The 14,090-nt window shown below is 43.2% G+C and overlaps 1 protein-coding gene across 1 annotated transcript in view; it reads left to right on the forward strand.

Moving 5' to 3' along the window:
- The window catches only part of RAB3B (RAB3B, member RAS oncogene family), a 69,893-nt gene extending 56,461 nt beyond the window's left edge, over window positions 1-13,432 (forward strand). Inside the window, exon 5 of the mRNA XM_025871602.2 lies at window positions 6,508-13,432. Within this exon, the coding sequence (XP_025727387.1) occupies window positions 6,508-6,695 (188 nt within the window). The 3' untranslated portion in view covers window positions 6,696-13,432. The remainder of the gene's footprint in view (window positions 1-6,507) is intronic.
- Window positions 13,433-14,090: the final 658 nt, after the last annotated feature.

A 14,090-nucleotide genomic window follows, 5' to 3' on the forward strand; every position in this document is an offset into this window, starting at 1 on the left:
GCAGCCAAGTGAGGAGGAGAAGCAAGGACATTTCAGGGGAATGACACTGGCAAAGGCAAGGAACAGCATGTGTGTTCAGGGAACTATAAATTTGTGTGAGTTGAGAGTAGCATTTCCCAAAAGAAAGACTTATGCCACTGGAAGTGTGTAAGATGATTTTATGTATGTATTGGAAAAAATATATATATAATCAGCGTGTCAAACCCTTAGAATTAAACAAGACTAAGTTTTAAAAGGTGTATTTGGAAAAAATATAATTGGCATGCCAAGCCCTTATGACTAAGATTTGTTAAAAGTGAGTTGGTTAAATATTTATTAGGTGTTTACCTTGTGCCAGGCACTATTCTAAGTGTTTTAAAGTATTACTCAGTTAATTTAATCTCCCTGGAGCCCTCTGACATACGTACTTCTCTTATCTCTAAATTGTGTGTGTGTTTTTTTTAAACAGATGAGAAAACTGAGGCACAGAGAAATTGAGTAACTTGCTAAAGTCACACAGGTAGTAACAGGTAGAGTCAGAATTTGAACCCAAGCAGTAGTCTGGCTCCATAGCCTGTGGTCCTAACTACTTAACCTCACTGTACAAGAAATACGGTAATAGGTGATATGTATTGATCCAGGCATTATATGAGATGCTATGTATTAATTATTTCATTTAATTCTCACTATAACCCTTCCAAGTAGGTACTATAGGGTATGTCTAATACTCTGAAAAACGAAGTTCAGAGGGGTTAAATAATATGCTCAAGTTTATGCAGTTAAGAAGTAGTGGAGTCAGTTTAGATCTATCAAATTTATATAGGAACATAGATGAAGTCAGATTAATTCTTAGTGCAGGGTTTAGGGAGGCACTTAAAGTAGGCTTCAATGAATAGGTCAAATTTTGGGCAGGTCATAGTAAACCATGTCTGTCCTACATAATTTCCTGGGCTTTCCTCTATTGCTTACCAATATTTCCCTATTTAGAGACCTATCTCTCTTGCTAGACCTCGAGAGCAACAAGGTTATGTCTAATTTGGTTCATTATCATAAGCACCCAGCATAAGTTAGATATTCATTCATTCATACATTTATTCACTTATTCATTGAGCACTTACTCTGAGCTGGGTTCTGTCTTGGTACTTGGGATATAATAGTGAATGAAACAGCTATGATACTTATTCTTATGGAACTAATGGAAAAGGGACAATAAATAATTAATCCAATATATAATTTAAAATGTTTTAAATAGACAAATTGAATGGTGTATGAATTATATCTCAATAAACCTGTTAGAAATTGTGGTAAGTTCTGCGTGAGTTAGGACTCTTGTTATGACAAGTGATAAAATCCCAAATCAAACTAGCTTTAATTTTTTTAAAAATAGAATTTATTAGCTCATGTAGCTGGAAGGTCCACTAGACTCAGGATTCAGTTGCACTTTCCATTTCTCAACTTTGCTTATCCCTTTAGCCTCCTTCCTTTCCCAGTCAAACTCTGCATGAGGAGTAAAATGGATGATGGAAGCTCCAGATTCATATCTTCCCAATTCCTGCAAAAAAAGGCCTTCTCTGTCCCAACCACCACATATCAATGTCAGGGAAGACTATGATTGGCCACCTGTGAGTCACGGGCCTGTCCCAGTGGATGAGGAGGCGGGTATGATAACCTATAGTGTCACCACAACTCTTTAAAATAGTGATTCCCTAAAGGAAGGAATGGTGGGCAGATAAAAGTAACATACGTTACAAGTGCTATGAAGAAAGTGAGAAAGAGAAACCTAATTTTAGACTGGAGAATCAAGATCTTCTGAGAAAGTAACACTGAAGCTGAGAACTAAAAGATGAGAAAAAGTTAGCCAGGCAAAGAGTGGGTGTGTGTGGGTGTGGGTGTGTGGGTGTGTGTGTGGGGGGAGGCAGAGGGCCATATTCCAGATCAAGAATAGTCCTAATGTGGGGTAGAGCTTGACGCACTCATGATACTGAAAGAAGCCCATGCCACAGGGACTAGATAATCAAGGGGAGAGTAGTGAGAGATGAGAGTAGGTAGGCAGGGGCCAGTTCATGAAGGATCCCGTGGACCATGTTAAGTATTTTGCAAGGATGTGATCGGATCTGGGAGCAGTGAGGGAGGGTGCTCAGCTTTCCTCATCCCCACATCAGTCCTATCCCTCTGCTATGCTGGCAATTAAGGAAGTTTCAGTGGTCTGCTGGCCACCACAGTAGTGCCCCTTTTCTGCTTTATGGGATTCCTCTTCAGGACTCCCTTTCCTTTAGCTTTTCTCAGCTCACTAGGCCAAGACTAGTGATATGGCCAGCAGCTAGCTTTTTTTAAAATTGGGAGTAGCAGCAGGCTGTCAATATCCTCAAAGTTCCTGGGACATGGGTGAGACTGGAGTCACTGAGGCAAGTGGATCTTTGGGAGAGTGAGGGAGTTTCAGGGACTCCTGTTCTAAGAAGCATGGCATTTTAGGGCCTCTGCCCTCCTGTGCCCCTCAGAAATGGGCTTCTTTTTCCTTCCCTAGATCTGAATGCGAATGAGTCTGCCAAAGCCTAAAGGATAGTAAAGGAGAAATGTACTTCTGCCTACAAAGGAAGGAGAGACTCATTTACAATGTGGTTTTGGAACACACACATACACTCACTCCAGCAAAGTATAGTGGGAAAAGCACCAGACTAGGAGTTAGGAGGCTGAGGGTTTTATTCTGTTTCTGCCACTAGTTTACTATGTGACCTTGAGCATCTTGTTTCCTGTCCTTGGGTCTTAGTTTGCCCATCGGAAAAACGGGATTCAGATTTGTTGAGTGGGAAGGTCCATTTGGCTCTATCCCTCTTTGATTCTATGATTTCAATTCACATAATTCCTACTTATCACTCGGACTCCACAGACCCTTGTACACTGCGGTGCTTATTTTAGGTGTCCAGGGAACAACTCTGGACAGAAAGGAACACAGTGAGTCCCTGGCCAAATCATCAGTGACCAGAGGGGCATGAGTTGAAGATTGATACGTGACAGAGATGGGAGGTATCAGAGAGAGATAGAAAAGGAATTTGAAGATAAAAGTGGAGGAGAAGTGTTCTGGGGCAGTATCAGGATGAGGAGAGGTGAGTTCAGTTGGTTATGAGTTTTGAATAGAATTCTGAGGTCAAATTCAGGAGTAGGGAGTGTGGACAAACTAGAGTCTGTGGGTCTGTGGCAGCTGCCTTTGGACAGGATAGGTAAACATGATCATGGGGGGTGGTGTGGATTATTGTTCTGAAGCCAATTAGAGGGAGGAAAGGATTGAGGGCTAGTCTGATTAATTTGTTGTCATCTTCCTTACCTCACTAGGTTCTCGGCTCCTGAGAATCCTTATTAATGAACCTGAGGAAAAGGTTACCATCTGGGCCTGCTAATGAAGGGCCTTCCAGAAGTATGACAGTAATTGGGTGGGTGTGCATTTGGGGTCGTTCTGCTAGGAAGAGAGACCCATGAGCTGGCTAGGGCCATGAGCTGGTTATTTGAATCAGAGTTCCCATACCTTGGGTACCTTTGAGATGACAGTGACGACATCTCCTTGACATGACATACAAGCTCTCTGAGTCTCCACAAGACTTACTGCCTCATCTCTCATCACTTTGAGCTTTCTGCTCTAATGATAACAAACTGCTATGGCCATTCTGGCATATACCAAGGCTGTTTTTTGCCCCATTAGCTGTGCTCATGCTGTTTCCCCTGCCTGGTACGCTACACATGCATGTGTTCACACATACACTCACAATCACCTGTCTTTATCTAGCTGATATCTGCTTAGGAATCACCTTGTCCAAGAAGCTTTCCCTGGCCCCCAAGACAGTTAGGTGCCTCCTCTTGTGCCCTGCTAATCCCCACTTCCCACCATCCCAGCATTTATCATTCTACTATTGTCAGTGTGTCTGTTTCCCACACTAGACTAGGAGCTCCTCAAGGGTAAGAACTATTGATTCACCTCAGTGTCCTCATGCCTGTTGAGCTGAGCTCTCATGACCCCCACTGTCCACACCCTCCATGCTCATTCCCACCTCCTTCATTCTTCTGTCCATCAGTCGACACTCACCAAGCACCTATTCCTCTGGCTAGTGCTGGGGCTCGGATGAATGACATGATCCCTGCTCAGGGAGCTCCTCGTCAAATGGACTTCTACCATGCAGGGTAACGTGCTATAGCAGAGGGAAGCACAGAGGTAAATGAAGGGGCTGTATCTAAGCTGAGTCCTGAAGAATGAGAAGTTAGTTAGGTGAAGAGTTTTGCTCAATTCTAGTCTTAAACTCTCCCCTCTCCACCAACTTCGGGAAGCCTCCTCCTGCTCTCTTCCCCTGCCACTCTCTCCCCACTGCATTCCTGCACAGCCTCTGGTTTGTTCTACCTGGGTTAGAAATGTTATAGTGTTCGGTCACTGTTCCAACTGAGAGCAAGACAAGGGGACATAAGGGATAGAGCCCTGGCTTATGCCCATCTCTGAGTCTAGGTGTTACTATCTGTAAATTACAAATAACTCCTGCCTTGCCTTGCGCTACTCACAAGGTTTTAAAATTGTATCTTTGAACTGTTACAGACTATGCACATGTGAGGGATTGAAACTCTGATTAGTGTGTCTTTTCCATGATTAGATTTGGTCTCCCTTTGTCCCTACTCAGTAGGGAGTCTGCTTCTCCCACTACAGAGAAGCTCCCTCTACCCCTTTCCCTGTTCAAGCGTGCGTGCTCTCTCTCTCTAATAAATAAAATCTTAAAAAAACAAAAAAACAAAAAAACCAGAGGGGGCCAAAGAGACTTGTAAAGAAGAGAAAGATATGGTCAAGGAAGGAAGGAAATTGAAAGGGAGAAAGGAAAAAAAAAAAAAAAGAAAGGGGGGAAGAGAAGTGGGAGACAGGGCTGTGTATGGACTTGGAGCCAGTCAAACCCAGATCTAAACCCAATTTCCACGAATAGCCATGTGACCTTGTGTAAGTTATGTAATCTCTTGAAGGCATTTTCTCATTTATAAATTGAAGATGATTATATTTACCCACAGGCTGTTGTGAGGATTAAGTAAGACAGTATTTCCCAAGCTCCTGGCATAGTGTCTGACGTTTAGTAGGTGCTCAACAAAAAGAATCCCAAGGAGAAAGTGTGAGGAACATAAGGGAAAGGAAGGAGTGACATGAAAAAAAAGGGAAGAGAGAAGCTTTTGAGGAGAAAAAAAGATGGGCCTGGAAGGAAAAGAAGGAGGAAGATAGATGGACAAAAGAGGAAGAAGGCTGGGACAGGGGCATGTGGAGCACTGGCCTCCAACTGGCCAAATTCCACAGTTGGGAAGCAGCCACTTTGTCTGAATCAGGAGGGCCTCTCTTATGTCTCCCAGGACACCCAAGTTCTGTTCATTGTCACAGAAAGTGTCGTTAAGGATCTGAAGGTACAAAACAGACAAGAATATCTCACACTTCAGGTGCAGTCCTGCAGGTGCCTTTTGTTGGGTTTGTGGGGGCAGGGAGAGATACAGGGGAATTCCAGGGGGATCCGGGAGGAGGAACCTCAGGGAGTGGGGATTAGCCAGTGTGTCTGGGGTGGAAAGGGCAAATGAAGCTTTGCTTGTTCATTGTGGATCTTGGGGTGCCTTCCAGATCCTAGACTAGAGCTGGGTAGGCTGAGGTGAGTGGAAGGCAGGGGAATAGAGGAGGAAAAACCCTAGTCAAAAAGGTCAGAGCCTGGACTTCTCACACTGGTTCCTCTATTTATCTTGGGCAAGTCAGCTTATTTCTCTAAGCCACAGTGTCTGCATTAGTGAAATGGAGAGGGTCTGCCCAGACATTCCTTCTCCCGGGGGTGACTTGAGGATCAGATGACGTAATGGATGTGATGAATGCATTGGAAAACTGTGAAGTGCTATGTACAAATATTGAAGTATTCAGTCTTTCAGAAAACACCTAATGACCCCCACTCTGTATCAGACACAGCACTATACACTTTATCTACATTATCTTGTTTAATGAGGTAGGTAAAATTATCCCTATTTATAAGCCAGAGAATTGAGTCATAAAGAGAATTAGGTGACTTGCTGGGGTGACACAGCTGGCCAATGGTAGAACCAGGATCTGTCTGACTCTACAACCAGTGCAGGTAATCCCTGCCCTGTACCATCTGTTTATTTATTTATTTTTAATTATTTTTAAATTTTTTTTAATTTTTAAAGGTTTTATTTATATATTTGAGAGAGAGTAAACGAGAGGGAGAGAGCATGAGTAGGGGAGGGGCAGAAGGAGAGGGAGAGGAGATTCCCCACTGAGTAGGGAGCCCGAGGCCGGGCTCGATCCCAGGACCCCAGGACCACAACCTGAGCTGAAGCAAATGCTTGCCTGACTGAGCCACCCCAGGCACCCCTGTACCATCTCTTTAGAGCCGAATCCTCTGCCATGGAATTAGGCCTCCTTGCTTCACTCCTTTGCACTGGCTATACTAATCCAGAGTGGTCTGGCCAGGGGGCATAAAAAGGAAAGGATAATCCTTACTGTTACCTCTCTTCTCTTCTTAGGGTTTGACTTCTTTGAAGCCAGCGCCAAGGAGAACATCAGTGTGAGGCAGGCCTTCGAGCGGCTGGTAGATGCCATTTGTGACAAGATGTCTGATTCGCTGGACACGGACCCCTCCATGTTGGGCACCTCCAAGAACACCCGTCTCTCGGACACCCCACCGCTGCTGCAGCAGAACTGCTCGTGTTAGGCAAGGCCCACCCTCCTGATCTCCCCTTCTTGTGACCCCACACCCACTCTGCTTTCCCCATTACACTCTGTCCACCCCCAGCCCCAAGCAGGCTGCGTTGTCACTGACCTTTGCCTGCAATGGAGGCGGAAGCATGCCCCTTGAGTTCTCTGCAGATGGTCCTGCTAGTAGACACCCAGTCCTAGACTAACAGCCAGGTTACAGCATGGGTAGAGATTCACTTTACAAAAAAAGACTCCATCTTACAAAGGGTATTCACTTCAGGGACTTGGAAAGTGAGTCTCTTTTCTGCCTTTAAAATAAGATTTCCTCCATTTACCAAAATTTGACATACGCACACTTTTTAGGGCCTGGCCAGCTGGGTAAGTGCGGCCCACCTGCACAGCTAATCCTGTTAAAGAAAACGTCCTCATACACAGCATGCTTGTTTCATATCAGGCTCCCTGTGGGGCTTCCTCTCACTGCAAGCCACGCTTTGACTCTCGAAGCCCTCTGCCTGTTACCACGGATGCCCACAGGGCCTGGGGCAGTTGCTGTGGTGACAGGCCAGAGCTAATCTCCAGAGAGCTCAGACTCTCTAATGATGCTGAAGGAGCAAAGGCTGAGTCAGAAATATACTTAAAGAAAAGATTATTCCCTGCAAAATGTCAAAGGTTCCTGCTATATAAAAGAGCAGGAGAGTGAGCTCAAGAAAGATAACGAGAAATAAAAGAGAAACATAGGCAAGATAAAGGAGCAGGTCATGACTTTCTGATTTTGCTGCTTTCCAGCTGGTTCTTAACTGTGGGAACTCCATGAAATTGGTCTTTGTTTTTTAGACTCCCAGAATTTGAAATATTTAGAGTTACTTAGTCTGACTAGTCAATTTCAATCTTCACATCTCTGATAAGTGGCTGCTAGGCCTCACAACCAAATCTCTTTCTTCTTTTTTTTTAAAGGATGTTATTTATTTTATTTATTTATTTAGATAGAAAGAGCAAGCAGTGGGGGGGTGGGAGGGGCAGATGGAGAGGGAGAGAGAGAGACTCTCCAGCAGACTCCCTGCTGAGCACAGAGCCTAACTTGGGTCTGTAGCTCACAACCCTAAGATCATGACCTGAGCCAAAATCAAGAGTCAGATGCATAACTGACTGAGCCACCCAGGCGCCCCCCCCCAAGCCTCTTTCTTCTAAAACACACCTTCTAGGCAGGGCTGGGAGCTCATTGTCCATACCACCTTTGGATAGCTCTCATAATCAGAAAGTTTTCCTTGCTTTAAGCTGAAATCTGTCCCCTGGAAATTCCTCTTCCTCTTCTCACCCTGTTTAACCCAGCTCTGCTGTCAGAGACCTCACAGTCCATGCTCCTTCTGCCCCTTGAAACCCTCAGATGATTTGAGAACAGAAATCATGACCTCTGCCCTTTCTCTAAATAAAGTAGTTCTGCCATTCTTCATAGTGTCTTCCCGCCATCCTGCCCTTTCTTCCAACCCATCTTTCAGTCACTCCTGAGTAGTCTGACTGGGAAATGTGATTCAAAGCAGAATAAATCTGAGGGAGCATGACCCTCACAAAATTGGGAAAAACTGAACTTAGAGGTCCCAATTCCAGACTCATTCTCCTGTGAGTGAAATCTTAGTTTCTACTGAAGAGTAGATGTGAAACCACTCCTAGTGGAAACTGCTTAATTAAACACCTGAAGGGAAAATCTAAGCCAAAATCAAAACCACAAAAAACCCTCTGACACCAGAAACAAACTGAATGGATTCTAGCTTGTTTAGACATGGCAGATGTTTGGTTTTTAGCTGAAATAATGACATGGAATTAGCAGTGATTCCTGAAAATCTTTCCTCCCAGGCCTGACCCAAATCCCCAGCTTCCTCCTACACTAACATGCCACCTCAGAAGTTGGTGGGGGAAGGGGGAGAGTCTCTTCCAAGTTTTTTCTCCATTTCAAATGCATCTCATTATCCTAGGAAAGTGCATTAACGTGCATAGGTCCAATGACTACATAAAAGGACCCTCCAGAGTCAGCCCGATGGAGATGTTGCTTTCTTTGATGCAATGTGCACAGGATGGAGCTTTGGACTTTGGAATCAGGAGTCCTGGACTCTGCCCTTAAATCAAGTGTGACTCTGGATCAGTCACTCCATCTCTGAGTCTTGTTTTCCCACCTATAAAATGAGGGGTTTTTTATTTTAAGATTTTATTTATGTATTTAACAGAGAGAGACACAGCGAGAGAGGGAACACAAGCAGGGGGAGTGGGAGAGGGAGAAGCAGGCTTCCCGTGGAGCAGGGAGCCCGATGCGGGGCTCAATCCCAGGACCCTGGGATCATGACCTGAACCAAAGGCAGACGCTTAATGACTGAGCCACCCAGGCGCCCCTATCTGGGTAATCTTTAAGGTCCCTTCTAGTGCTAGTAACTGTGACTCTTTTTTTCACCTTTAAAAGTTTCAGTTTATCTGCAAAATAAAGTTAAGAGATAAGGATTATCACCCCAATGTCATTGTAGCTAACACTGATGTCATGCTTACTCTGTACTATATATGTATGATCTTATTTAGCTTCTCAACATCTTTGTGAGGGAGGCACTATAATCAATCTCATTTAAAGATGAGGAAACTAAGGTACAACAAGATTCTCTAGCTTGCCTAAGGTCACATAATTAGTAAATAGTACAACTGGGGTTCAAACCCAGGCAGTAGACTCCAAGGTTTACGCTCTTGACCACATTCTGTACTACATTTTTAATAAATAAACTGTGACCCAAAAAGGTTAAGGACGTGACCAAGATGATACAGCTAGCGAGTATTAGAGCCCTGTTAGGATTCGATCCCAAGGCCATCAGATTCTAAGTCCACTGGAGAAAAGACTTATGTCTCTTCTCTGTTAACAAATTGCTCATCTATTCAGACTAATCCAAGGTGATGGATGTCTAATGCTTCTGGAAAGGAGTCAGGCTCTGAGGCAGCCAGGTCCCAAGAGACTGAGCAGAAATTGTCAGTGTTTCTCAGATTCAAGTCCCTGTATCTGCCTTTGTCAGGTAATTCTTACCTAGCTTTCAATCAGTGCTTTAAGCAGCCTCCCAGCTCCAGCAATGGGGCATTTTGCAGGAGTGACTTGGTTAACTTCCTTGACCACAGAAGAATGTGATCCCTTTTCAGGCAGTGGTTCTAGATGTGCTTTTTACACTGTCAAGTCAATATAGGTCATGCATAATTACTATTTTTCTGGGCAGTAACACCCATCCACCCTAGTAGTGGGATTTCAGACTGAGCTCATCATGACCCATGGTTATTTTAGGACATATATCCAATAATCTTTTCTTTCATATTGGATATCTAGGCAAAGATTGAATTTTTACTTAAAAATTGTTAAATTCTTTAAAACTCAGGGGCCAGTGTAAGAGAGCAATTTTCTTTCTTTTTTTCTTTTTTTAAAGATTTTATTTATTTGACAGAGAGAGACACAGCGAGAGCAGGAAAACAAGCAGTGGGAGTGGGAGAGGGAGAAGCAGCTTCCCTCCGAGGAGGGAGCCCGATGCGGGGCTCGATCCCAGAACCCTGGGATCATGACCTGAGCCGAAGGCAAACGCTTAATGACTGAGCCACCCAGGCACCCTAAGAGAGCAATTTTCTTGACAACAGATAGAATCAAGAGTTAAATGTAATAGTGGCTAACTCTTCTGCTGGGCAGCAGACAAGCAGAGGTGCTTGCTAGATGGCAGTTCCCCAGCCCTGCTCTGTGACCTTGTTTCTGCTGCATGGAAGGCAGCAGCTTCCAGCTGATTACAGTGTAATGTTCATCAGTCATGGTAATACTGCAATTAGCCACCAAAGTTTAAGCTGCAGAATATGTTAGTGGCAACTTGTCCCAGTTTTCATCTTGCTTAACAATCCAAATAAAGATTTAAAAACAAAAAAACTCCTGACCCCAGAAGAGGCAAAAGTAGGCCAAATGTGCAATACAGTATTATAGCTATTTACAGAATCTGTTTTAAATGCATGTGTACCTGTAAATACAAAGTGATTTGTGACTTACTATTGTCTCCTCAGTCTGTAGCATTAATTAACTCCTAGGAGCAGCAATGGGGTAGAGTGTACTGAATGGCCACAGACTTGTCAAATATTAGATTGGGAAGGGAGTTTAAAGAAAATCCTGTCCAGCTCCTCATTTTACAAAAAGGAAGGTTGAGGTCCAGGGAGAAAAAGGAAATTTCCTAGGGCCACTCTGAGAGTATATTAGTGATGGAGTCAGGACTCGGTCTTGGATCACCTCTACATAGAAATTTATTTATTCCATATCTACTGTGGGCTTGGTACTGTTAAACACTAGATAAACGTATATAAAAACAAATGATCCCTGCCTGCAAGGTACCTATAGTCTAATGGAGGTGCTGTTTCTAAAATATTACCCCAATTTGGCAGCCAAGGAAACATAGCCTTGGAAAAGCTGTATGTTCAAGTCACTCAGTAATATCATTTGAATTCACTTCTATCTGACTCATGCTCATTCCATTGTCTCTCAGATGAAGAGTATATGGAGTGGTGGTAGTGACAGGCTCCAGTGTCCCTGTTGATATTGTTTAATTAACTCTGAGAGTCCGTGGTCTCACAATTACTTTGTGACTGCAGCCTTGTAATGTCCACAGAATGATATAAATATCCGCCAGACCCAACTTTCCCATTCACATCACCTGCTCCTGCTCCAAAGCTCTTTGCTTGGGTATCAAGGTTCCTGGAGTGTCTTGAGGAATGTTTGTTGGAGTTTGTTTGCCAATAGTTTTGGGGTAAGGAGAAGGAATTACAGTAACCAGTGTCCTGGGATCTCACTGATTTCAGATTCTGCATCTCTACTAAGTTATCCCTGATTACCTGCCACAGTTGGAGGATCAGCCTGTGCCTAGGATTGCATGCAATAGACAGGCCCATGAGATCCAAATACTGTTAAGTGATGTTTTTGAAGGCCTTCATCCCTTATATGAAGTAGGCAAAACTCAAATTTATTCATTCATATTTACTCATTCAATAAATGTCTAGTATGTGTCAGGATATAATCAATGGCAAATTAAAACAAGCTTTGCCTTTATAAAGCTTATAGTCTAGTAGCTTGTGGTTTAGTCTAGACATTATAAAATACTCACCCAAATATAATTAAAAAGTGCTCTGAAGAGGGCGCCTGGGTGGCTCAGATGGTTAAGCATCTGCCTTCGGCTCAGGTCATGATCCCAGGGTCCTGGGATCGAGTCCCGCATCGGGCTCCCGGCTCAGGGAGGAGCCTGCTTTTCCCTCTGCCTCTCTCTCTCTCTCTGTCTCTCATGAGTAAATAAATAAAATCTTAAAAAAAAAAATGCTCTGAAGAAAAGATACGTCATTTTATGAGACTATAAGTGGGAAAATTGAATCATATTTGGGGAGCTGTTTCAGGAGTCCTGAAAGACTCCACTGCCCCCAAATACCTCCACTATCCATTGGCCATTGCTTTATATTCCTCAAGCTTTCATCCTTTAGTTCAAACCTTTGATGACTAATGAAACACAAATCCTCCAAAGAGAATAAGGGTGGGAGAAACAATATCTGTACCTGTGAAATATGTTTAGCCTGGTTCAGAGTTAATTATTGTCTTCTGAGGGACATAACAAATGACCACAGAACTTAGTGACTTGAAACAAACATTTGTTATTTCTCATGATTCTTTGGGTTGGCTGGATGATTCTTCTGGCTGAGGCTGGATGGTCTAGAATGACATCATTCACATGCCTGGAGTCCCAGCTGAAATGACTAGAGTGATTGAGGTGCCTCTCCATGTGTTTTCATCTTCCAGAAGGCTGCTCAGAGTTGTTGACATGGTGATGGAAGTTTTTCCAGCAGCAAGAGAGGGCAAGCTCCGATTCAGAAGTTCTTCTCAAGCCTCTATTTGTATCGTGTTTGCTAGTGTCCCACTGACTAATCCAAGTCACATACAAGGGGTGGAGATATAGATGCCGTATCTTGATGGGAGGAACTGTAAAATATTGTGGCCATTTTTCAACCCACCAAAGGAAGCAACACTAAGTCATCTGAAACCAAGTCTGACAAATTTCCCTGGGTCTTAAAACCTGCTATCCCCAAAGAGAAATGTCAAAATGGTTTGCAGCAGGGCAGTCTCCCCATTTGTTTAGTTGTCCAAAGGGTCTACTTTGGAGGAATGAAGACACATCTGTATGGCGTTTTGATGCATATTTCACCATTCATTTGGTTACTGAGCTACTCCCTGAGGGATGAATCTGGCTTCTCATTCTATGGAATTAACTGTAATAATGGTTGTAATTCCCACCTGAGATTCCTGGCTAGAGCCCAGCAGAAGGATTCAGTATATGCAGGAAAGATGGCTCAAAGAATAGTTGAGGGGCACCTGGCTGGCTCAATCGGTAGAGCATGCGACTCTTGATCTCGGGGTTGTAAGTTTGATCCCCATGTTGGATGTAGAGATTACTTAAAAATCAAATCTTAAAAAAAAAAAAAAGAAGAACAGTTGGTCCCTCTGCTCTAGCTACACTGTCTTCCTTGGAGACCTTGTCTAGTCCTGTGGCTTTAGATGCCAAGTCTTTGGTAATGACATGTATACCTAGGGTCCAGTAGACATCTCCATGTCTCAAACTCAACATGTCCACATGGAAATTTATTTCAACCCCAGTCATCACAGAAACCTTGCTATTATTCTTAATTCCTTTCCTTTCCTTTCCTTTCCTCTTTCTTCCTTCCTTTCTTTCTTTTTTTCTTTTTCTTTCTTTCTTTCTTTCTTTTCTTTCCTTCCACATCCAGTGCAAGACCTGTGAGTCTACTTTTAAAATATATCTCAAGTCTGCTCACTTTTCTCCATATGCCATGATCTTGGTTCAAGCCACTTGTTTCTCCCTTAGCGAGCTACCATAGAGTTCCTAACCAGTTTCCCTAGTCCACACTTGCTCTCCCATAGTCCATCCTCTACACAACACAAATCTTTTAAAAATATAAATAAATGAATAGCTCAGTAACACTGGGGTTTACTTCAATACCACACATGAAAAGAATCCAGAGACTTCAATTATTATTAATAACAGTTATTTTATCAATTCTCTTTCTAGCCCTGAATCTGCCCCTAACTTACTGTAGGACTCCTGGTAAATCATTTCTTGTAATAGCCAACTGTCACTTCTCCCCAGAATTTCTTCTGGAAATAATAATCTCTTCTTTTGCAGTACTACTACTACTCCTTCATCCAAACCAGGTGATTCTAGTAAAGACTGTCAGTAAAGTGGACATGTGATCAAGCAAGGCCAATCAGAATTCTTCCCTAGGATTTGAAAAGAAAAAAATTGGAGCTATTTTCTTCCCTTTTGAATGGCAAATATTATGAAGATGTGTTCTCTAAAACTGTGATACCTATCCTCAA

The sequence above is a fragment of the Callorhinus ursinus genome, unplaced genomic scaffold (assembly GCF_003265705.2).
Source record: "Callorhinus ursinus isolate GAN/ISIS: 27379988/994484 unplaced genomic scaffold, GSC_fseal_2.0 scaffold9, whole genome shotgun sequence".
Classification (NCBI taxonomy): Eukaryota; Metazoa; Chordata; class Mammalia; order Carnivora; family Otariidae; genus Callorhinus; species Callorhinus ursinus.